Source organism: Corvus kubaryi, unplaced genomic scaffold, assembly GCF_017639235.1.
Source record: "Corvus kubaryi isolate FWS band 111438036 unplaced genomic scaffold, C.kubaryi_AGA036_p1.0 72, whole genome shotgun sequence".
Classification (NCBI taxonomy): domain Eukaryota; kingdom Metazoa; phylum Chordata; class Aves; order Passeriformes; family Corvidae; genus Corvus; species Corvus kubaryi.
In genome coordinates, this window is record NW_024582060.1 from 2,922,437 (window position 1) to 2,947,700 (window position 25,264).

Genomic DNA, 25,264 nt, shown 5'->3' on the forward strand with positions numbered 1-25,264 from the left:
ACTGGAGCTCACTGCAGGATAAATTACCTCTTATTGCAGCAGCATGTGAGCACCAGTGTAGGCATTGCTAAACGTGATGTTCTGTATCCCTTTGCTTGTGTTTCTTTCTATGTGTGTATCTTTATATAAATACAAATATGCCTGGATTTCCCTCCCCTTCAGGTGAAATGTGATCACTACTGGCCTTTTACAGAAGATCCTGTTGCCTATGGGGATATCACAGTGGAGATGCTGAGCGAGGAGGAGCACACGGACTCGGTGTACCGCGGTTTCCGAATTAGCTACGTGAGTGAGAGGCTTCGCGTGGCCCTGCCAGAGGAGTGGGAGTGATTTCAGTCCAGCCTTTTCTTTAACTTCTGCCTGTTTCTGGCATTCAGTGGAAAACACCTAAGAGAGATCTATGTCCTTACTCTCACTCCACACAGGCAAACGGCCAAATCACAAAACTTTCCCCTAAAATTGTTGTCTCTGAATTTCTCACCAAAGTGCAAGGCTGAAACAAAAGTAGTACCAGAGCTCTGGGCACTTCTGTGGTACCAGTAATTACTGACAACAAATGTGTGAATTTCTTCTTTTCTGTATCTCAGGCACACCTTCTTGCTATAAATTAGTCAAGACTTGAAAATACCAATGTAGGAATTGAAAATATTTTTCAAAAGGGCAATTCTGCAATAATCACATCTACCTATGAAGTATTGAAACACACACAAGAGCATGTGATTTCCAACTGAAAGCTCTCCATACTTTCAAGCATTTCTTTCCACCTTTGTTTCCTGCATCAGCTTGTTGCCAGCACCATCTCATGAAGGAAAGTTGAGGGATAAGGAGGGGATGTGGAGAAACCTGTGCACTGGCAATGAGCCTTTGGCCCAGGACTTATGTGTTGTGTTGAGGATCTTACTTCATCTAAAGCCAGTAGAATTTTTAGCATTGTAAATATTTTTTGTCATAATGAGTTTTTTCCTAAATGTTTCCCCTCGTAATGATTTTTCTTCCCTTTTGTTTTTTGTTTGTTTTTTTTTTTCTTTAAAACTTAAAAAGAAAATCTCTCAAGAGTCCAGGCTTGACTGTTTGCCAGCAGTGTTGCTCTTTATCTGTGGCAAAATGAGAAGAGTAGAGGGAATGGAATAAAAAAATGAATAAAGCCCAAAGTTGAAAAATGCAACAGTTCTTGATTCAAAAGCAAAATAAAATGGAACTACCACAGGGACAAAAGCAAAAAGCAAATCCCAAACACAGAAACAGGAAGTTCATACCCATTTGATAACGAGGTCCTGATATCCTCCCCACTTTGTAATCAAATAGCCTGTTTGTTCTTCGCCCTTTTTTTGGCTGGCTTCACTTTTTTAGGCTGTATGTGGGGAAAAAATGAAAACCACAAAATGACAAAAAGCCCTCAGTGTGACTGAGCGTAATTACCCTGTTACAGCTCTGTGAAAACGCTGCTGTTCTGCTTCTCCCATCAGGCTGATGAGGTGCAAGATGTGATGCATTTTAACTACACTGCCTGGCCAGACCACGGTGTCCCCACGACCAACGCTGCCGAGAGCATCCTCCAGTTTGTACAGATGGTCAGGCAGAAATCAGCAAAGACTAAAGGCCCCATGGTCATACACTGCAGGTAAATGCTTCCAGGAAAAGGAGAAGTGCGAGTTGCGATGTTGAATAAGTTGGGAAGCCATGAGAAGGAGAGATTTTGAATGGGTTCTGCTCACCTGTTGGCTGAAGATGGTTCTCTCTGGTGTTACGGTGTTTTGCAGCTCTCCCCTGTAACCTCATGGAGAATTTCACAGAGGAATATTGTTCTCTGAGTCTTTGTATCAAAAAAAGTGCTCATAAGACAGAGGAGAGATTTATATATAACATCATGAAATCAAACCCTGTATTTAGTACTTAATTATTCTGGGAAAGAAAAACAGCAAGTACCAGAGAGCTGGGCAACAACGGTAGTTTTTTCTTTTTTTCAGTTGGGATGCTTCTAGCAGCAAAGAGGGATATTTTCAGATAGTATTTTTAGACTGTACTGTGCATCTTAGACCACATAGATTAAAAGTAGCATTGCTGCAAAATTAGTGGGGGGGCAAAGAAAGAATGTATCGATCAACTCCTGCAGCAATTGTTCTCAAACCTTGAAGAAGGCACAGAATGAATGCATCAGTTAATCTGTCCAGTTAATACATCAGAAGTTCCATTGTATCGACCTTGTTTAAGAAATTAATGCAAAAAAAGCCAAATAGAGACCTGTTTTATGACACGTTGAGCTGAGATGAACTGTTCAACATTATTGCAAAAACTTCCAAGCCTTTTCAGGAAAAGCATGACAAAAGAGGAGAAAGAACTTTTGCTATAATACACACTTCCAGCCTAGGTAGGAGGGTGTTGGGCTGCTGTGTGATACTCTGTAAAACCTCTAATGCCACACTCAGTGAAAACAAAACAGACTTAAACATCGCATGTGAAATTACAATGCAAAGAATCGTACACGCATGAGAATCTCTAACTGAAAGCAGTGTGTATTTTTTCTAGTTGCTAAGCTTCCCTTTGGGGAAAATGAAGATTTTTCAGCTGAGTGGGAGCTATTTCTGTCTCATGCTCCTAAAGCAGAAGTCCTGGAGCACAGACTCTTCTGAGTGGTTTGTCCTTTGAGGACAACCTGCAGTAGTGCAGCGCCTTTGCAAGCCAAGAGCTTTGCAGTGTGGCGAGCTGTGGAACTGAGCCCTGCAGGTGTGACCCCTCTGTCCCTGGGCATTCATTGCTCCTGAGCAGGTCTCTGTATCTCTGACTCCAGCCCCTGGAGTTAGAGGGGTCTCTTGAGGTTTGTGAGGGGAGCAGTGACAGCAGGAAGAGCAGGCAGCTAAGGGTGGATGAGGGTGTGCGTGCACGTTCTGTGTGTGAGTGCATCCACTGCCCAACCAACGGATGATGGGTTGTGTGCCAGTAAATCCCACAGATTAACCAGCCTGCCTGACCTCAGAATAGTTCTCTCTGATTATTGCAACTGCAGGACTCCTGCTCTTTGCAGTGCCACTGATTTTGTTGTGTGTCCCCTGCAGAAGAGCCTGAAATGAGATGCATGTCTGTGTGTGTTGCAGTGCTGGCGTGGGACGGACAGGAACATTCATAGCCCTGGATCGGCTCTTGCAGCACATCCGTGACCATGAGTTTGTGGATATATTGGGCCTGGTGTCGGACATGAGGTCCTACAGAATGTCCATGGTGCAGACAGAGGTAGGATCTGCTCACTGCAGCACTGTGACATTGTATTGTTGTGCCCATTTCATACCCCACTTTAGCATGTCTGTGTCCAGTGACTGCTGTTCCCCCTGAACACTTGACAAAATCACTATGAATTGATACAATCAGGTTTTCATCTTCGTTGTGATACTGTCACATTATTAATCCACTGCATAGGTGGGTTTGATAATATATCTGCAATCTCACTATCTTCCAGAGGAAATGAGTTATTCTCACCTTCTGTAAAATTAATATGCAAACAATGCATTTGTTAATAAGATTAACATATGGAATTTTCAACATATGTTAATAAGATTAACATATGGAATTTTCAAACCACACTGAAAAGAGTTGGGCTTGCTGAGGGGATTAATGGCTCATGAAATGATACCAGTATCAGGCAGCCTCGTTCAAGTATCATGTTGATATCATCCAGCCAAGCATAGGAGCTCATGACACAATGGAATTTCAGATGAGCAAAACAGACAAAAGGATTGTGAGTCTGCCAGACATCCTCCTCACCCCTCTCCCTACCCAAATATCTACTGGGTAGTTCTTCTGTTTTTAAGAAAAAATATATAGACAATATATACTGGGGGGAGGGGGAAATCATAAGCTCTTTCTTCAAAGCAGAAGCTTTTATGCATCTAAACCTTCCCTGTTTGCCTAGTCATGAGGGAAAGATTTCATATTTCATGCCTGTTATACTCTTCCTTGGTTAGACACAGCATAAACTGGCAATCTCCATGCAGTTGGAAGTGCCACCATCCCTGTTTTCAGGCTAGGTCTGGCAGATCGTTTGTTGCCAAGGGTTGTTGAATCCAAAGCAAAGCAAAAAAATTTGTAGCAGGAAGAGGAGAGGAGGAAGAAAACCTGCAGTCACAACAACTAGCATCTGGAAATGAAAAAAAGTCATTTTCACTCTATTCTGGATCATTGCTACCAACCTGCCTCTTTTTATCACAATTCACTGTATTAATCCAAAGGCAGATCCTTATGTAGACACCAGAGAAAAAACATCCTGATGGTTGATTGATTTCAGCTGCAACTGTTACCACTCCAGAGGTGATGTGGGTTTTTGTAGGGTGGTGGTTGGTTTTTTTATTTTTATTTCATTTTTTTCATGTAGGACCTCATTGCCTGGCTGGGGCTGATGTCAAGGGCAGTTACTGAGCTCTTGCTGCCACGGGCCTCAGAGGTCACTAAGTGACACTGACACTCAGTCACAGAGGCCACCAAAATGTTTTTCCTTACAAAATCTGGAACCACTGACAGCTCACCTGAGTCCACGTTGCCTTGTATGCTGGAAACTTGGCAATGTCTCAAGGAACAGTTTCAAAAAAACAAACGGCACAGGCCCAAAAAGGGGGTTAGCATGGGAAATACCCTGAATTGAAACCAGTCTTTCCAAATCAGTGGGTGTGAGGAAATCCAGACATTTCCGTGGTGTGAATCATGACTCAAACTCATACTGGTATCTCCTGGCATCAGCAGGCCACTGGGGACAGGGGTGAAATGCAGACTTGGGTTTGGGGACAGTTGCTTTGGTTGAAATTCACTTGGCTCCTGTGCCTTGTGCACATAAAAGTTAGTGTCAGGATTCATCAGGGATTGCCTTCTCTCTCTTTGAAATTGAAAAGTCATCAACTAAGATTATTCTAAATTGGATTACAGTGGTCAATCTATCTGTATGATGATAATGCTCAGAAAAGTCAGTCCATAACCAAAGTGAAAGACAGCCACGGTCTCGTGGCAAAAAAGCCTGTCCAGAAATACAGAGATGCATGTGATTGACCCAGCTCACAGTGTCACTTGCACAGAGGTTGATAACTACTCTGTGAACAAAATCAGGGGTTTTCTTTTAATTGGTAAAGAGGTCAAACACTTAGGAACACGAACCTCATTAAAATATTTCAGGTGCATATGTGGCATGGGTGTAATTTGTTGCACATAAAGCATTCAGATATCTTTCCTGGAGTTCTTCCTTTTTAGGCAATGTAAAGTAGATCCACTTTACCTCAGATTCAACTCTTCTGTCATCATTCAGGTTATTAATAAGTGATTATGGTGCCAGGTGTATTTCATGCTTCCTGAGCTGCTGTCTGTAACAATTGTGGACTCTATTGGGAGCTAATAACTCACTGTGCATTGCAAGGGGCTGAGGTGGGAGACATGGAGCTGTGCAGGCTGTTACTGTGAACCATCAAACTGTTTCACTGCTTGGGTTTTTGTCATGCTTTCTGAGGTGCAAAAAATGCCCACTTATTTGGTCTTTTCTCCTAGGAGCAGTACATTTTTATTCACCAGTGCGTGCAGCTGATGTGGCAAAAGAAGAAGCAGCAGTTCTGCATCAGTGATGTCATATATGAGAACGTCAGCAAGTCCTAGTTCAGAGTCACAGGTGGTAAGTCAGGCAAGCCTGGCCCTGTGCCATGTCCACAGCCTCACACCTCCATTCCAGGAGCTTTGCTGGCAGTCTGGGGCTTTCCTTACTCCTCTTTCATGTTCACATGGAGAGTTAAGGGAAAATCCATCTAGCCTCTCATAGTAAATAATCCATTACTCTTTCCATGGCACTGTGAGATATATGGGCTCACTCATGTTTAAAGAAACAGAGACTCCAGAACTCTCATGAGCCATCTCACCATTCCCTGCCAGTTGTCCTAACATCCCTTGCAAAGCTGAAAGGGAGGGACAACTTCAGCATCTTCAGTCATTTTCAAAAAACAATTTTGCCTGGTTACCAAGGCCAGCAGAGGCTTGGGGATGCTCTGCTGGAGGATGAGTTGGTAACCAAACAGGTCTGTCATAAAACAGTGGGAAATTCTTGCATAAATCTAAAATCATAGAACCAGGGAAGCAGCAGGCTCTCAAACTGGTACCACCAGTAGCATAAGTGAAGGGTCGGCCTTGCCTTCCCACTGAGGCCCCATGCCTGAGAAAAACAAGTGGCTGTGACCATGAGATTTGGTGGTGGGGACAAGCTGTGAGGACCTATGTCACTGCTCTTAAAGCTACTAAGCCTTGGTTCATTAGGTGGCAGCAATAACCCAGCCATAACCTTAATACTCGCTTTTGGGTGGAGCAGGAAGCTGCAGACTTCGACACAAACTGCTTCTCAGGCAGCTGGTGGAGAGCTGGGCTGAGGGCAGCACCTCCAGCCTGTCTGCTGTGTGTCTGTGGTGTTGCACGTGGGCCTTCATTAACCTCTGTGTGCATCATCCCCCTGCCTGTAAAGGAACCCCAGTTTGCCTCCCTGTCCCTAATGTTTGGGTAGTTCACTGTCTAATCTGAGTCCCAGCACCCAGCTGCTGGTACTGATGCAGTCCCAGCCTCTGTGGGGAGGGTCAGTAAAAGAAATGCTTAGAATTGTATTTATTTGCTTTTCTTCTTTCTGAAGCGTTCTGTTTGCTTGGTTGCAGGTGAGACCATGAAGCACACCCATCTTCCCTTGCTTCTGATTTTTTTTCTGTTGATGGTTTGAACGGGCAGGTGTTGTGCCACAAGAGACCACTGCTTTGCAGTAGGACAATGAGGGAAAGAACCTTTTACCTTTCTGAAGCACTGGGGAGACAAAGCCTTAACGAGCCTGCGGTGTCTTTTGAACTGTTTAATTTCTGGACATTTTTTTTAAATACTGGACCAAATTCAACTAAACAACATGAAGGAAAAGACACTATGTGTGCATAAGATAGATTGCTCCAGAGTGTTGGGGTTTTGTTTGGTACTTTTGGTTAATTTCTTTCATAATTTGTTTTCTTCTGTGCAGGTTGGGCTTAAGGTTAAAGTAAGTGCAATATTTTTTTAATGGTTGACTGAAGAGCTTTCTTCATGTGTCACTGGTCTGTGCTAACGTCCCTAGGAGAGCAGGCATTGTTAGTATCTAATAATACCTCATTAGTGAATAGCGAGGCATGAACATACATGAAGAAATCTGGAGATTGTGAACAGGGGCTGGGAGGGCGGGGGGGGTTGCTGGGTACATGGATTTGACTGTTTCCTTACAGCACTGATGTACGTGGGGCCTGGGGGGAGCACAAGACCCGAGGAACGGACTGACGAGCAGAAATGCAAGCTGTGAAGCCCGAAGCTGGAGTAGGCAGCTGACACTGAGAGAAGGGGTGGGTTTGGTTCTTCACTGGGGCTGCCACTAATTAAGCAGAGGGATTGCTCTTCTTGCCAACCTTTTTCAGTAATGCCACTGATCAGGCTCTTGTTCTAGATGAATCTAATCACAGGGCAACTGAGTTTCAAGCTGGGATGTCTTAGCATACATACTATAGCATTTAACTCTCTGAGCAGTCTATGGTGCCTATACCCCTCACTCATTTATTATTTTTAGTAATTATTAACCCTGTGTAAAAACGTGAAGCTGGTTCAGGTTGGAGGGGTGGAAAGAAAAAAAAAACAAAAAAAACAAAAAGTGCTTTAATAGATGTAACTATTTTTCCTGAACCAGGAATTTACAATGTTATGATGCAAGGTTTTGGCATGTGAAGGGCTGGTTATCAGTTTGTTGCTACGAAGCTGCCAAAGTGTCAGTATGGATTCCTGCAGGGCCTTTGGGGGCAGGGCGGGGGGCTCCTTTCTTTTTTGCTGTCCGTTTCAGTTCTAGTCAAAATAATTAGCTATATATAAATTTTTTTTTTTTTTTTTGGTCTTTGTATAATTCCGGTACATCATTGTGTATTGTGACATGGATGCTGTCAGAATGGATGTTTGATGGCATTTTTGTAACCTGTTGCTTTGTGTCACCTCATTGGAAGTTAGCAGCAATGGTACTCAATGTAAGCAAAACAGACTTGAACTGAAAGTAAACACACTGGATTGCTTACCTGTGGAGAAGTCACTGTCAGCAGAACAGCAAAACACACCTGCATACGCTTTTTATTTCACTCACCCCGGGTCTGCTGTCACCTGGCAGGGTGCCAGGGTGTAGGTCAGTAGCTCAGCTGCTTCCAGGAGCCTGATAATCAATCTCCTTCAGCTGATAATTCCTTTTTCTTCTTCCTTCCAAAGTTATTCCATTGGCAAGTAAATAGGTGTATACTTATTGATTAATTACTTCATCATGGTATTGTTTACAGTGGAAAACTTCCTTCAGACTGTCCCATGTCTATTGTGCAAAACTGCATAGACTTAACATAATTCCCCAGTAAAACAGGTCCTTGTGAGGGCAGCTAAAGAAACAGGACCCCACCTCTGATCACTAAATGGGTATGATAGGCATTTCCCCTCCCTTCTGTTTCCATGCATCTAATACTACTTCCACTGTTTCCACTACTCCCAGTCCTAGAGCAGGGATGCTGTTTCTCCAGGTACAAGATGGATGCAGAAGGGCAGAGCACCCTGTTTCAGGGAGCCAGCTGGTAACAAAAAAGGCTTCAGTGGTGCACATTTCTCCCTCATTTCCCTGGTGTGCCTCAGCTGGAGGGCCTGCCATTCCAGTAGGAACAGCAAAGAGCTGTCTGGCCTAAACTCAACAGAAAATAGAATTATAAATGAGCACTCGACCATTTAGACCTTGCTGCCATGCTTTTTAAAAAAGCTGTGTTTTAGAGATTCATTACATGTTTACTCAGAAAATGGGTTCATTCCCCTCTATAGAGAACTGGTGGGGAAAAAAAAAAACAACCCACAAATGTTCTTTCTCATCTACTGTCTCCTCCCTCCTGCTGGCCATTGCCCATCGAGTCTACATTTATTCTGTATTACAGACCAGAGTAAGCAGGTTACTTCTACATCATTCATGTGTGCTCACAAAATGTCACAGTGTGAGCTGGCTGTAACAGAAGCTTGGCTGAACGTGCCAGGGTACAAGATTGCTGCAGAGATGCCAAAATCACATTGTTGCAAAGGATACTGCCTGAGCAGCCTGAACGTACTGGACAGTTTTTGAATGCATGTCAAAAATGATTCCAGTTGCACAGTAGCAGGTGCGTGTTTTTCCTTTAACAGCTTCTTAATCACAAAGTCAATTACAATGAAAACTCCATCAGAATGTAATACCTTTTCCTGCCCCACACAGTATGCAAAACTGTGTACGTGGGCATGTCGGGATGGCAGTGGAAACCACCTCACCCAGCATTCAAAACATGAGTAAAGCAGTAAGTGAGTCTGGAAGAGTCATGCAGAGCCTTTTAGCCTGAATTGACATGACATACTTTTGGCCTCACCTTGTCATGCACCTTCAAAGTAAAGCCAAAACAACGTTTCTGGACTCATGCTTCATGTTAATATTGTTTCCAGCATCTGTCAAAATAAAACTCTCACGTCATCACAGCAGTAAAGCTGTCTGAAGCTTCAGGTTCAGTAATAGATTTTTTGAATCATGGGCTTCATGTCCATAGCTCTGCTGACACTAGTGATGCTGTGTATTGATCTGCTGCTCTTCCCAGCATCTACTGACCCAGATGTCTGTGAAAGCAGCCCTGTGCAGTGAGTGACCATTAACTGAAACCAGCGCAGGTTTTCTCCTTGTCTCATGCTGTGCATGCTGCCATGGAAGCAGAAAATAAATAAACTGAAGTACTTAAGTTAGGAGGGTGAGAAATTGTTAGAGGCGTGTGTGAAAGTGTTGAATCTCAGGCATATCCTGTTGCAGTCAGCCCTGAGATCCTTGGGTCTTCAGAACTGTTTGCTTCAAACCTCACCGAAAGATTAAGAACAGGTCAGGAAGCCTTACCTGTGCTTTATTTCAGTTTAATGTTTTTTTTCCCCTATACCTAAATAAGACAAATTTCCCCTGTCAAATAATCAACATCATCATCTTACGCTCTGACATGGCCCTTCCCTCCCCTCCACCACCTCCCCCCACTTCCAACTTTTTTAATGGCTTGTGTGAAAACTGTAATTTCATTGAGGCAGGCAAAAGCTGTTATTTCAGCCACTTCTTGTGAGAGGATTATGTTGTCAATGCTCTTGACATGGATGGGAGCAGGTGGGTTGAGCTTTGCTGCTGCTGTGGTGGGCACCAGTGGGGGCTAGGAATCTTGTAGGAAGGCTCCCTATTTTTATTCATCTCCTCTTTTAATCTGCAAATATTACCAAGGAGTAGAAGCACAGTCTCATATCCTGAAACTCATTTTGGTCTGAATACTGAGGAAGTAGTTAGAGGCCAAAGTTGCAACCTAAGCAACTCAGAGAAACTGAAAAAAAGATAAAGGCAAGCCAAAGGCACTTATTAGCAAAAAGTTGACATAGCTGCAGTAGAAATTAAAGTCTGAAATATTTAAACACAGAACCCAATACAGATTCCCTCTCATTTGCACATCTTGTATATAATGTTGGTGCTTTTATGCAGAGGTGGGAGACTGAGCACAAAAGTATTCCCTCAAATACTCTTGATGCATCAGAACCAATCCTTAAACAGGGCTGGTTTAGACACCAGTCTCAACTTGACTGTTGAGAAAAAACTGTGGGCTCCTATGAAAGGGTAGTTTGGCCAGAAAGTTGAGTTCCCATTCATAATCATGTTTCCTTTATGCTTGAAATGCAGCCCAGGAAAATCAGTGGTGATCCCTGCTTGAACAGGGTCTGGTATTCAAGCTGTAGCTTGCTTCTGTCTATGCCTGAAAAATCAAAATTCCTTCATTCCCACATTAAAATAAAAATTCTGTAACTTACAGGTTCCATAATTAGAAATAATTCCCATCTTACAGTTATTCATGGGTTCTTTTGTTTGTTTCCTTAAATTATCAAAATACTGATGCTGCTGTCCAGCAAAGTACTTCAAGAGAAGTTCACTAACACTGAAAGCTCTGCACATTTCAGACTATAATTATCATTTTGGATATGATGTATCTACTGCTTTATCAACCATTTATCTCTGCACACATCACTCATGGATACATGCACTTATTTCCCAACCCCACTCAAAACAGAAAACAACACCACGTTTTATACAGTTCAATGCTTTGGAGCAATAAGTAAAATCTCACAGATCACAGTCTGAGCAAAGCCCTGTTTAACATTTGAATGGCTAGGTGGTAAGTAAACTGCTCCACCCATCGACATTGGTTAGAAGCGTTCCTCCTGAATTAAATGAGAGGTTTCACAGTGGTTTGCTCTCCCCATGGTGCCCCAAGGGAACAAGCAGCCTAAAGTGGGAAGAAGCACCTTGCTGATGTTAGGAGGTTTGTGCTTTGAAAGCATAGAACTGCTGAGTGAACACGGGCTGCTAAAACTCTCTCCCCACCACCCAGTTAAAAAGGCAGATTGATGGCAGCAAAATAGTAAATTACTCCCTCTGTTACCAAATACCTAATAAGGCACTGATTTTGGCATTTAAAAAACGGCTTTGTTTCCTTCTCAAAGACATATCACATCCTTCTAAAATATTAGTATTAAAAAAATAAGCGTCACTGCTCAAATCCTAGAGAAAACATTTTGAATGAAACACTGCATTTTACTACTGTTTTCGTTTAAACCACGGAATATTTTGAAGAAAACATTTTATTTTCATTTGAGGAACCCCAAACGAGATGTCCTTGTGATTTCTTACAACTGCCAACAAAATGAAAATTCAAAAACTGCACAGCATAGGGGTGAAGCTCCCTGCAGTGCTTTAAACCACCAAGGAAATTCCAGAAAAAAGGGAAATACTTGCCTCAACACCATTCAGATTTCACAGACTGTACCACAGAAATCATAATGGTTAGTTCAGCCAAGTTTAAAGGGTAAATACAACTCAAGGAGTGCTTGGTTGTTAAGTCATTAGTAGTTAATTTAGAAACTGGGGGGGGGGGGGGGGGGAAAGACACCAACCACCCCCCAAGATGATTCTGCTCATCCCTTCAGTGTATGGAAGGGGTTTCCTCTTCTCCCCCTCCAAGTGGCTCCCAAGATGCCTCTGAGCACACTGATCACGTTCAGACTCGTCTGGCACTTTCTAAGCAACAGCTACATAGAAACCCAGTGTCAAAAAACCCCAGCAGCTGTGAAGCCCCCTCTTTTCTCTCAGAGGTGAAGCACAGGTTCTCCCTCCAACACCTCCCAGTGCCAAACTTCACAAAGTCTGGGAAGTCCCAGAGCTGTTGCCTCTTTCTGGGCAAAAGCAAACCAAATGCTGAATGCTGGAATAAGCCAGTGGAGAAGATGAATATTGGCTTCCTATTCTGGTAATTATCAGGGGACTAGAGGTGGCAGGTTACCACCACAGTGCTTTTTATGGAACCAGACATCTTTCCCATGAGAAAAGACAGTGACTCTTAAGTTTTGAATAGGAGTTTCAAAAACCTTTTAAAAAGTTTCCTCCTCCTGTGTGCTTACACGGAATGGGATTTCTCACTTCTTGACCCATTTCTGAATAAGGCCATGTTTATGCAGACAGGCATAAAGGATATATATAAAGTGTAAAAACATACATGGACACACAACCAGCCACACAGAAGTAATATTTGTGAGGACATTTACAATAAATGGCACTAACACCTTTATTAAGATTTTAGTTTTTCATTTGTGAAAAATGAATAGATTTTTTTTTTCCCTTGTATGCAGAGGAAAAGCAAACTAATGGCAAAAATCAAGATTGCTTTCTTACTTCAATACTGTCTTCGTAGCCACAAAGATACAACAATTTAACAGACAAGAAATACTGTTTATTGCAGACTTTAAGCTGATTCATGTGAAAAAGGCACTATGAAACTTAATCAAACTAGATGATTAAATTTGTCTAAATTAAGTGATATTATATATTATATATAATACATATATTATATATAAAATCACATGACCATGTGAAACAACATTTTGTGACAAAAATCATTGCATCTTCAAAAATAACATTTTCTGGAAGGGATGTTTCTCTTTTCTTTTTCCCCCTGTTTTGCCTCCACTTTTCCAAAAGATTACATTTATAAAGGAAATTACAAAGGCTTTTTACATAAGGAAAAACTGGTATCTGGGATCAACACACAGAGAAGTCTAGATTATACACTGTTCCTTTTCATGGGTTAAGTTACAGACAAAAAAATGCAATTTTATTAAAAAAAAATGTACTGTGAGTTGTTGCATGGCTACAGCAGATCTCATCACCTCTTTGAGCTGGGCTGTGTTACTATTTTCTAGTTACTCCTCCTTGTGCAATATTATAGTTCATCACAGGTGAAATATGGATAAAATCAATGTACAGAGTATTACTTTGCTATAAACAGCATCATTAGTAATAAAACATCTTGGGAGTGATGCAAGAAATGCAAAGAGTGATGCAAAAAATTCAGTCTATGCTGGGCTGCTCTTCATTCCCTAAACATTTCCTCTACATTTCCTGGAGTCGACAACTTAAGTAAACATCCTGGAGCCAAATGCCTGACAAGAAAGACTGAGCCAAAAAGACATAAATGCACACTACAGCAAGAGATGGGATTCAGAATATTATTACTGAAGGGTTCAAATGCTTTTTTATTGCTGGCTCAGCTTCCCTCAGATGAATCACCAACAAAGATGTGCCCCAATTTATCTGTCATGCTAATTCCATAAAGCCAAGACTCATCTTTGGGTGTAAATGAATCATGGACCAGTATTTTCACCTGTCAGGAAGCTCCACCGTGTTTCTTACCTGTTCATTTTTCATGATGAGAAGCCAGCAGCAGGTACTTCTGTGGAGACTACTGTAAATTTTCTTTATGTTGGCTAGTTTACGTTTACAATACAATAAGACATTCCCCTTCACTGCTCCCTAAAGCAAAGCTGGATGGTTTAATGCTATGGACAATGGGATTAAAGAAAAGGGGAAACACACTTAGTGGCTGCTTCCTTCATCAAAGGACTCCACACCTGAATCTGTGGCAGCTGCACTGATTTTTTCTTGCCGTCTTCTCATAATTTCTTGCAGTTCTGAACTACCACTGTTCGCCTATAAACAAAAAAGAGGAGTTTACTTGTGGCTTTGACAGGTACTGGAACTCCTCTGCCAGGATTTTGTTAAGACAGTTGTTTGAACAAACAAACTCACCTTGAAGCTCCAGTAGGAAAGTATTTACACCATCCTTAAATACAGACCAGAAAAAACCTGCAGACTATTAAAAGCATGAGCTTGCCTTTCAGCACTGCTGAGCATCTTTAATTCTCACATGAGGCCCTGGAAGTGTTGGATATTAAGGGGGTGAAATATGGCTTCAGTAAAAGCAGGGTTAAAGCTCAGCGAGTTTGTTAGGATTCCACACTTAAAAATCAGGGCAATAATACTTAGAAATAAAAAACCTGAAAATAAATCCTTGGTGGTTTTAGATTTAGGTAAACACAAAGCTCACGCATGCACATGGGATTGCATAGGCAAGGCCTAAGTGAGGATTCTGTCTCAGGTTCTCATATCTACACAATTCACCATCAGGCATGTGCTGCTCAGAGACAGGTTTCAAACTCAGAGCACAGTAGTAGGAATTGAACCGTATTACAATATTAGCAACAAGGAAGTATTGTGAGGACAAGGCTTTATTTCACCTTTTGAGAGTGAAAACCAGGTCTGCTGACAACAGCAAACATTGCTTTGACAACATCAATAAAATTATTAGCAAGGCCAGGACACCTATCCACCAGAGCAGAACTTCCCAAAGTGTGCTTGACTTGTAAGTAAAACTAGGGGATTATAAACCAAGAGCCATATCTGCTCCTGTACTATTTGACCATGACGTGACCTTCAAAACTTCAAAATCAGCTTCCAAAATAGCCTCTGAATAAGGAAGCAGAAACTGGTTTTCAAATGTCTAAAACAAAATTCAGGACTGTTAAGGGGAAAATCCTGCAGTTGATTCTGGACTCTGAAAATGTGTCCTATCAATTTCAGAAAATTTAATATAGATTTATCCCATTATATCCATTACAATGCAGTACCGGATGCCACAAGGAGTGAGAAATTTTCTGAATTAACTACAGTGCTCCTCCTACTTAAAACACCATTGCTCTCTTCTCCCAGAGTGGAGGGGCAAAGCAGGGGGCCTAGAAGTGACTCTCTGAAAGTGAGGGGAACAGCTTTATTTGTCTTAATTCATCTTGTCCTTGCCCTCTTGGTTTCAGATACAGAACAAGTGCAGCACCCATTAGTGGAGTCAGGCATAAAAAACCATCGGCAGACACCCAACAACGTGCTTTATCAGAGGTCACGTAGAAATATTTGTCTGAGAATAACTGAGCAGCCCAAGCTGAAAGAATCTGCCTTCCTGATAACATCAGTGACAACATGACTGATGAACTTGAAATGCTGCCCCACTAAACCAACTGCAGCACACATGTGGCGCAGTGCACCAGGCACATCCTACTCAGAGGGGAGGGAGAGCAGAGTTCTTAGGAACATGATCCTTGGAACAGACCTTGGCCAGAGTGATTTACACAGCTTATTATGATGAGGCAACAGCAATTCCATCAGTCAATCCCACTTCTGTGCCTGGGTCTTTCCTTTCTCCAAGGTGTCAAAGAGAATAAGCTGTTCTTCCAGGCAACTTGATACATGTATTAGACAGAAACCATTTTCACTTTTAAAGCAATGTGTGCCTACTTCCTACTGATGGAGCAGAAAGAGGTTTAGAATGTGAGCCTCAAGTGGTCCCTTCTGGAGAAAGGTGTTCAGGATATTTTGTCTTATCTTCTGCAGAGCCTGAAGTGCTCAACAGCATTATATTATTAGAGGGAGAGAAAGGACAATGCAACTTCCTTTGATGATATAAATCAGCAAACAACAGGCTAAAGCCATCAGGAATTGCATAAATTCTGAAGTTCAACCTCAAATAACCAAGGCAGAAATAAATATTTCAATTACCTTTTCCCCAACAAAAAACCCACGACCTTGTTAGACTCTAAGTGCCCTGTTAATTCACTCTGGTAGGGCATTTATTAGATTAAGCTGGGACTTTACAGTTTCCTGCAGAGCGAGACCTAACTGGGGCAAGCAGAGTAAGAGCACGGTAGGGAAAAGACCCCTCCCATCCAGTGCATCTCTGCTTTTCTAACCAACTCCCACTGCAAAGCTGCTTCCATCTCAGTACACTGAAATAAGATAGCTGACATGCAAAAAAGCTGAAGAATACAAATGTATCTTCGCTAGGAAATGATGGATTGCTCTGGACTGTAGTGACTTATATTCCTAAGAGTAAAGGGGAAATATTTCTCCCTTCCTCTAACAGGAAAATAGGGCTTGAAGAAGGGAATAAAGCGATTTTGACAGTGTTAGAAAATGATGCTCTCTGATCCACACTGATCAGGTAAAGCGTAAAATACGCATCTTCATAAACCTGTCTTCAAAAATATGCCTGGTAGGTAATGCTTAAAATCATTTAAGTGAGACAGTCTCAGCTTAACAAGAAGATAGAAAAGTATTTTAAACCTCTTCAAGATTTTCTTCTAAATAGGATGTGGAGAATATAACTTCTCAGTTGGGTTAATCTCACCTCTAGATCATTTCTCCACTTGCCGCAGCAAGTTAAAAAAAAAAAAAGTAGGTGCATCTCCAATTCTACTGGTTTAAGCTTGGCAAGAATTGTCCCTAGCACAGCTCTGGATACAAGCTTAAGGTGTTTAAGAAACAATACTTCTGTAATTAAAGCAAACTGCTGCAGAGCAATAAATGCAGAGACAAGATACTTTATCCTTGGCTCAGAAACTCTGCTAGCACAGTGCCCAGTGTGTTTTCCCTTCAGAGCAGGTGCCCCAGTGTTTGACCTGAAAGGCCAACAGCAGTGGGCTCACCCTACCAATTTCTCATGCCTAAAAAATCAAATCTCCTCTACAAAGACACAGCAAAACTCACTTACCACCACCAAAATTATTGGGAGTACTTGTTTGTCCAAGTACCAGGCAAAGCATGAAGCAAGAAAAGGGGCATTTTTACTCCCTTATTGTTTTCCCCAAAGCTCTTTTTGGCTGATTTTGTTTTCTTGCAGTCTGATTACAGCACAAAATGTCTTAAACTTGAGTGCTATTTCTAATGCTTTTTGGGCCCCTTTAGAAATGGGGAGAGATCTCACCTGGTGTTTTGATGAATGCTGTTCCAGTGAATTAATACCAAATAACTCAGATACAAATAACGTTTATCAACGTGATGGGAACTGAGGGAAAACCACCTGCCTCACAGAAAGAGTTATCTAATTCCACAGGTTCAAAATTGGTGACCCAGACTGGGTGAGTAAGAAAAGTTGTCCATACCTCCAAGGCAGATTTCTGTACCGTAATTTGGCTGTAGACTCTCGAGCCTTCTGGGCAAACAGTCCTCAGTTCCTCTTTATTGAGGGAGAAAAGCTGAGCCCCCGTCAGCACACCAAGGCTGTTCACAGTCCTGGGGACACACCAAGGGAACAAACAGGAAATTAGCAAAACCACACTGGCCAAGGGAGAGAAATAGGTTGTCTTCATCCCACATTGCCTCAGGTAGGGCTACTAAATTAAGAACAAACTTTATGAAGCAGGACTGCTGAAGTCAACTGAGTATCTAAGCACCACGTTTTGGTAGACCCTAAAATACGTATATGCACACACACTTCTGTACAGCTATAACCACACTGACATATATTTTTATATATGTATTGGGTACACTTATACACATATCTATATGTGTATGTAAAAACAACTTGTTTTTTCCAAGAGTGCAGCTGACATCTCTTGATTTACAGGATGCTGCTTGATTTTAAAAAGCGGTCAGACCGCATCCTTCTTCCAGACAGGAAAACAATTTAAAGAAGTTTTCCTACATTTTCCCTCAAACTTACACAGGGTTGAATCCTTTGGACTGCAACCAGGCTTTCACATCCTCAGGAGAGGAGTCGTAAGTGATGTTCACTACCGGGATGTTTGGCCGTGGCACGTGGAATTTCCTCTGGGCAGCGCTCCGGCCGATGGTGAGCCGGTGAACAAGTTCATCCTGCACCTCCTCCATCTGGGATTTCCTGCCTAGAGAGAGAGAGAGAGATCCCACAGGAGTCATTCTCAAGGTTGCTTTATCAAAGCCAAGTCATTGCTTACATGCTACTTTAAATCATAAACTTTTTTCTTTAAAGATTCACTCACTAGAGCTGATTGAATTATTGTTCTCCTTTTCCCCCAGGGAATATTTCAATATTCCCAATCCTCTCTTTGCAAAACAAAACAAAACAAAAATAAACTAACAAAAAAGCCCCAAACGAAATTCAACTAAGACCCAGAAAGGAGAGATGAGCTGGATGTCACAGACAGGCATAGATCAGTGTGACAGCACCCAAGCTGTAGAATAAAATGGGAATGGAGGATTTTTCAGTTATCATTGTCTGCCTTTTTTAAAATAGAATTGAGGGTTTAAAAAAGAGAACAAGAAAAATATGAGGAAGGTTTGCTCACACTGTGGGAAGGTAGTACTTTCCACAAACAGATTTTTAATTGAAAGTTCAACTTTTTAGTGCAAATCAATGTAGGCAAAAAATTTCACAGCTGCTGACACATATCAACTTACATCTCATGAGCTATTGTAGCAATCGCATTTTTGACAGGATTTTGAGAAATTTGAATTCACTCCAAGCCTGGAGTGGCTGCTTAGCTGAAACATTGTCACACTTTGCATTAAAAAAGGAATAAAAAAAAAAAAGGGTAGCTGCTCTCATCAGGGACTACTCAAGAATTGGGCAAGACTTGTTTATTTATTTATTCATGTTAAACAAAACTGTAAGAATTCATTATCCCCCAGAACCCATTTGTCTGAAACATTTAGTTCAGTTGCTGCTCATTAGCAGGCAACAAACTGAAATGCTTTTTGGTCATTTCAACAAGATCAATGGCAGTGAGAATTGTTTAAAATGACTATAAAAATTTCTATGGAGAACTTCACAAAAATAGGCAGAATTCAAAAGGGTGTAAGTAACCTTTTGGGCTCAGAGAAGATACTGATTTTGCACAGTTGAACTCTCTGTGCCGTAACATTGGAAAGAACAACTATAAAAATCCTCTGACAAACAACTCAAATTATCTCAAAAATTCTCAGGATTTCCTTGCCAAGATATTTTTAGTGATCTTTATCCAACCTTCTCACTTTGATACCCAAAAAGTAACTACACCACCCTCTCAATGCACTCAGATAGCAAAACCTATTCCTTTTCTCCCATTACACTGATAGGAACAGACAAAAACAACTCCACTAAGAAAAAAACCTGTAAGATGGAAACATTTTTGCATTCTCCACTTTCCTTTTATATTCTCTCAAAACCTCTCCAGGGATCAATATCTCTGGCCAGTTAAACAAATAAAAACAAGCTTTACATAGGCCTCTAGGATTATTTCTTTAATCACCACGGCAAAAAGAAGAAAACACTTTGGTTTAACCATTTCCTTTTTTCTTTTACAAGATAGCCTCAGGTTGAAAGTGGAAAAAATACCTCTACTATAATATTTGAGGCATTCAGGCCCTATTGTGCAGGGTTTCCCCCTCTCCCCCCACCCTGAGTGTGAATCAGAAGCCCAGTGACACGAGCTCAGTGCTTTGTGCAAAGCTGACAGGGGTTATACGAGGAAAGCCTTCAGGCAATGTTATCAAAGCTTGCACCCGCTCTTCTCCCAAGCAGGAAGAGAGACGGAACATTGCTATCTTCCTTCTATTTACACAGATTTTGAAAGACTTATGCTTAATCTAGACCAAGACTGTATCAAGAGACAAATATTTAGCTGTTAGATAAGAGATTCTTCCTGCTGTTAGATGTGTTATCAGAAATAAACAGGATGCCCTGGGCATGGAGCAGGTTCTGCAGTGCTCTCTGCAGGGTTCAGGTGGGTACTTGGCCAGCAGGTTTCCCATCACCTTTGCAGAGGCAGCTATTCTGTGAGGGTTTTTGCCTGAAGCCCATTAACTGGGCTTGAGTGGGAGCTCCAGGAGGGAACAAGAGCTCCTGTGAGTGATCCAGGGCCTCAGTGTAGGCTGGGAGATGCCTTGTAACCACTCAGTCTACAGCAACTCTTCACACCTCACACTGGGTACCTAAAGCCAGGATGGTCTTCTCACTTTCCATCTAGAATGGATAGAAAAGGCCATTGTGGATTCAAGGACACAGCCAGGCTACAGCAAAGTCCTTACACAGAAATAAAATTATCATTTTGGTGCATGCATGTGTGTGGGAAACTCACCCTCACTTTCCACATCCTTTGTAGCTGTTTATTTTTCTGATTTTATTTAGGTAACAAACTCTTTCTTTGGGAAGCAGCAGTCAAGCCTGTTCCTCCAACCAGGCTGTTCCCCATTTATAGTTTCCAGCCAGAGAGTCCATTAGGTGAATTTACTGAGAAGTTCCCAGAGTCCTCCTGAGTTCAGAGCTTAGGCAAAAGCTTGTCCTCCACCAGGCAATGTCAACACAGGCTCCACCCAACAGGATTATCCACACAGGCACACTTCCCGTCCTCTGGGGACAGGGCACAAAGAAGCCCTTCCCCAGAAAGGATTATGCTCAATGTCACCTTCTGACCTTAGGTGGAGGCAGGATTTTCTAGTAAGGCAGTGAGGCAGAGGATACGAAAAGCTGTCAACTCTTGAACTACAAAAAGCTCATTATTTTTACAGCTATTACTTTAAAAGCTATGGCAAATGCTTGCCTGCGTGTTTCAGTTATTTCTAAGCTGAGCAATCACATTGTTTAGAGTGCAGTTAGGACAGAAATTACTGACTAAACAAGCTCTTCTAACCCTGCCTGCTTTTCAGTCAATACAGAGCAGCAGCCTCAGCATGCCTCAACTGGCGTATTTACAAGGTGGCCTTAATCAGAACTTCTCAAGACAGCCACACGCTGTTGGAAGCACATTACCAAGTTTTTCCAGCTATAGAGGCATGGAGTACATTCCTGTGTCCTGCTGGGACAAGGACACCAAAGCCTGCTCCATGGCCTGCCAGCTGCTGCTGCTTTGACCAAGCCAGGGGGCCCTGACTGTAAGGTAAGTCTCCAAAACTATTACAGCGTGGTTCCTGTGCATCAGCCATATTTGTAAGTGTTCTTGAAGCCCTGAAAGCATGTTTCAGAATGGTGCAAATGACCTAGAAATACGGGTGATCATGAATTGAAGTGCAAAAGCAACGTAACTGATTTCAAAAGCAATTTAGGTTATAATGCGGCAGTCAGTTCAGGTGGAAAATGTGCATTCACCAGCATATCAGCATGGGCATTTCCAGTGCTGAAAACCACTGACTGGAGATCCCAGACATTCACAAAAGGACAGGATTTGGGCTGGGACAAGTGTGATGTGTTTTTCCCTAAGTAGCATTACGGTAATTACAGCGGGGGTCAGAACACGCATCCGTAGCAAACCTGTATTTTAAACGTAAGGTTAAAACTAAACTTTTCATGAAGATTTATCTGAAACGCAACTTCAAGGGACCTCAGAACGAAGCAAAACACAGAGGAAAGGCAGCAAAGCTTTGTGTCTTGCTTCTTAGGGCACACTTACGATCCACAGGAATTTGCTTCTGCCGTTGGGTGTCCCGGGCGACGCTGCCGCCGCTGTCGCTGGAGGTGCTGCTTTGGCGGCTGACAGCTGCTGGCGCCTTGGGCACAGGGACTGGGATGGGTGCTGGGGCACTGGGAGGCAGGGGGACAGCCACGGGGACAGGAGCGGGTGTGGGAGGCGGCGAGGGCGTAGCAGGAACCGGATCGGGCTGTTTCGGTCCATAGTCCGTCCTTTGTTTCTGGAAGGATGCAGAGAGGCTCAGTCAGACAGCAACATTTGGGCAAGACGTCAGGCAAACCCAGACTTTGCACCAAATGGTGTCACTTACTCCACAGAAGCATCTTACTTGCCAGATGTAGTTCCAAAGCTTGCCAAAACTTGATCTGGCATCAGTGTTTGGCATCTATTTCCTTCTCTGCCAGACACGAGACTCATCAGCAATGGAATCATCTGAAACCCATTTCTTTCTTTCAAGCAGATGAATTCCATAAATGAGATTGTTTTAAAATCCCAAACTTCTACTAACTGGCACTTTTGTAACAGCTTTTAAAATTTTTGACTTGCTGAACTTTATCAGTGTAAAAATGTGTATTTTAGAGATGTTATGGAAAAAAAAACCCTGTGAAAAATGAACATATCCAGCCACATCTAAACTCAGCTAATGTTTTAACTTATAAATGCCACTGAAGTTAGGATAATGCATTATTTCTTGAACTGCAGACAGCATTTAAGAGGTTCCTGCTCCTCCTTTCCATTCATCTGTGCCTTTTCATCTATTGACATGATCACTACAAGCCACCTCAAGGCAATAATCTGATTTAAAAACAAGCCCCAAATCTCACAATTCTTGGATGAGGGCTGTTATTTCTTTCTCCCCCACTTCATGCAATGTTCTAACAACGTGTAAGTTATCTTGCTGCTAATAACTATCTAGCAGGTGTCTCAAGAACAATTTTGGAAAGTAATTTCCTTGTCTTTAGAATGGCACCAGGTACAGGAAGAACACCTGTATTTTGCCGAAGCAATCATAAAGACAGACAAATCCACAAGCAACCTGTGCTACCCGTTTCTTTCAAGCAGTTCAAACTCTGTATCTCACTGTTTAACAATGTTCCCTCTCCACAGTTTTGGACCAACACAGCTTGAATGTTCAATATTAAAGTTTGTTTGCTCAATAGGGATGCCTCATTTCGTAGTTATGAGAAGTCTGCTTACTTTGGGATGAAGAGAGATGAACACATTCCCCAGATTCATTGCTCCTTCCTGCAATACCTTTCCCTATTTCCTTGGAGGCAGAGGGTTTACAGAGGATCAAGTAGGGAAATATTTGTAGGAGCCACATGTTAGAATTTGAGCAGCAGATCACTGCCCTGGCAACAATCAAACCTTCATTAAATGTCAGCAACTGCCCTTGCACAGGAATCCCCAGCTCAGTGAAGTCCAGCCAATGGACAAGGAATTTAGTAGTGAGCGTAAACTGTTACAGCAATGCTGATTTACACCAGCAGAATATTTATCCCATCGGCTTCTCCAGCCAAACAATTAGGCCTGAGAAATGAGCCTTACTTCCCTTGGATGATTTTTCACTTAAACCATAATAGTCAGTTACTAAATCAAACGCACATCCCTGCAGAACATTTCCCATTAAACGGTTTTGTTTGTTCATTTTTCTTTTATCTCAGCATTTAGTTGCTCAAAGGCATCCATCTCAACTGCTTTGTGCAATGTGGGGAGATTAAAAAAAATAACCATGGTTGACTTTTCTGTATTTTACTGCTTCAGTGTTAAGACAATAAATGCTTTTTTAACTGTCATATGACAAGAAAAGTGAAATGCATAACATAAAAGTGAACAAGCAGAATAAATATATTTGTGAAATTTGCCCTTTGGGGGAAAGAGAGTGCCCTACTAGGTGTATTGCAAACATACCATAATTTATTATATATAGATGTACTATGATAGACTCAAAATCTTGTCAGTGAATTAAAAAATTTCACAGCTACTAAAACATTCCAATGATATTCACATCTTCTTGTCTTGTTCACAGATTTCGATTACTAGACTGTCATCCCCACAACATACCTTCTTCATGTGTGTTTTGACCTTCTTAAAAAAAAACACAAGGAAAAAGTAGCACTTTTTTATGACAGAGAGGATCCATTACAAACCAAGGCATCCACTGCACGTTGCCACAATCATAATCCAGAAAAAGTCATAGCTAAAAACTATGTGTAACTCTCCATGGATGTTACTGGAGGAGCTGCAAAAACATGTTGTACTGCAATCATAAGCCTCATCAAAACAACCTGCTGCAGTGAAAACAAAAATTAATCTGGAAGCATCACTCAAATTCTAAATTTACAAATGCAACCACATTAAAATACACTTTGCATATTGCTGAACAGTGCCCAAAAGCCAATTATATATTTGAATCCCATTTAACATTTCTTTTTTTAACACTTCTTTTTTAATTCCAGATCTTCTGAGGACATGCCCACTTTCATCCCATCACTTCTATTCATTGCTACAAAAAGAACCAAGCATGCACTATGGAATTTGGTGACTACATAGCCCAAAAGAGGGATTTTTGAGATTCAATATCAGAAGAGTAATTCAGTTACCTCTGAAAGCTCTCCCAGTAATTGCTGTGAGGAAAATGGAGCAAATCACATCGAATAGTATTGTTAGAAAGGTAAAAAGTAACTGTCTCACACATCACTCCTGAAATTTCATACACATTAGCAATTTAAACTAAAGGAACATTCAGTCTTAGTAATTACCTCTTCTTACTCACTAGGAAACTAACAGTGAGTTATTCTGATATTCTTATTTTGAATAGGGAACAGTGCTGGCTAAAAAACATACTCATGTGATACCATATAGCAACCAGCTCTTTCCAAAGCACCTACCCAGACAGGAACTTAAGAAATAGTTTTAATAGAAATCAAAACCCAAGGAAAAGACTGCCAATGGATTGAAGATCATCAGGTGAATGTAAAGAACACTTGCAACTGTAGAACAGTAAGAGTCAAGTCACAGCAGGCATTTAAAAAGTGTTTGTTTGTTCTAGCTCAAGAAATGCTGGCTAGTTCAGCAAATGAGATAAAGGTAGCTGCTCTCAGACATGTACTCGTAGGATGGCTTGGGTTGGGAGGCACCTCAAGGTTCCATCTAATTCCAACACCCCTGACATGAGCAGGGACACCTTCCACCAGACCAGGTTGCTCAAACACCCATCCAATCTGTCCTTGAACACTTCCAGGGATGGGGCATCCAAAGGTTCTCTGGGCAACCTGTGCCAGGGCCTCACCACCCTCATGGTGAAGAATTTTTTCCTAATATCCTATCTAAACCTGTCCTTTTGAAGATTAAAGCCATCACCCCCTGTTGTATTACTCCATGCCCTTGTAAAAGTCCCTCTCCAGATCTCTTGCTGGCCCCATTTACTGACAGGCCTTTGGAAAGTCTCCCCAGAGTTTTCTCCAGGCTGAATAATCCCAGCTCTCAGCCTTTCCTCACAGGAGAGATGTTTCATCCCTCCAATCATCCTGGTGCCTCCTCTGGGCTCTCTCCAGCAGCTCTGTGTCCTTCCTGCTCTGGGCCCCAGAGCTGGAGGCAGCTCTGCAGGTGGGGCACAATCCCGTCCGTGGAC

General features: G+C 42.0%; 2 protein-coding genes across 7 annotated transcripts in view; one reads left to right on the forward strand and one right to left on the reverse strand.

The window, feature by feature from the left end:
* PTPRO (protein tyrosine phosphatase receptor type O) overlaps positions 1-11,979 on the forward strand; it is a 146,978-nt gene extending 134,999 nt beyond the window's left edge. For all 3 annotated transcript variants that reach the window (XM_042050324.1, XM_042050325.1, XM_042050326.1), the window contains 5 exons: positions 163-285; positions 1,467-1,621; positions 3,093-3,228; positions 5,518-5,638; positions 6,657-11,979. In XM_042050324.1, the coding sequence (XP_041906258.1) occupies positions 163-285; positions 1,467-1,621; positions 3,093-3,228; positions 5,518-5,622 (519 nt within the window). In that variant the 3' untranslated portion in view covers positions 5,623-5,638; positions 6,657-11,979. The remainder of the gene's footprint in view (positions 1-162; positions 286-1,466; positions 1,622-3,092; positions 3,229-5,517; positions 5,639-6,656) is intronic.
* A 647-nt stretch (positions 11,980-12,626) lies between these two features.
* The window catches only part of EPS8 (epidermal growth factor receptor pathway substrate 8), a 127,731-nt gene continuing 115,093 nt past the window's right edge, over positions 12,627-25,264 (reverse strand). For all 4 annotated transcript variants that reach the window (XM_042050328.1, XM_042050330.1, XM_042050327.1 and 1 more), the window contains 4 exons: positions 21,613-21,850; positions 17,931-18,111; positions 17,371-17,500; positions 12,627-14,089 (listed from right to left, as the gene is read on the reverse strand). In XM_042050328.1, the coding sequence (XP_041906262.1) occupies positions 13,976-14,089; positions 17,371-17,500; positions 17,931-18,111; positions 21,613-21,850 (663 nt within the window). In that variant the 3' untranslated portion in view covers positions 12,627-13,975. The remainder of the gene's footprint in view (positions 14,090-17,370; positions 17,501-17,930; positions 18,112-21,612; positions 21,851-25,264) is intronic.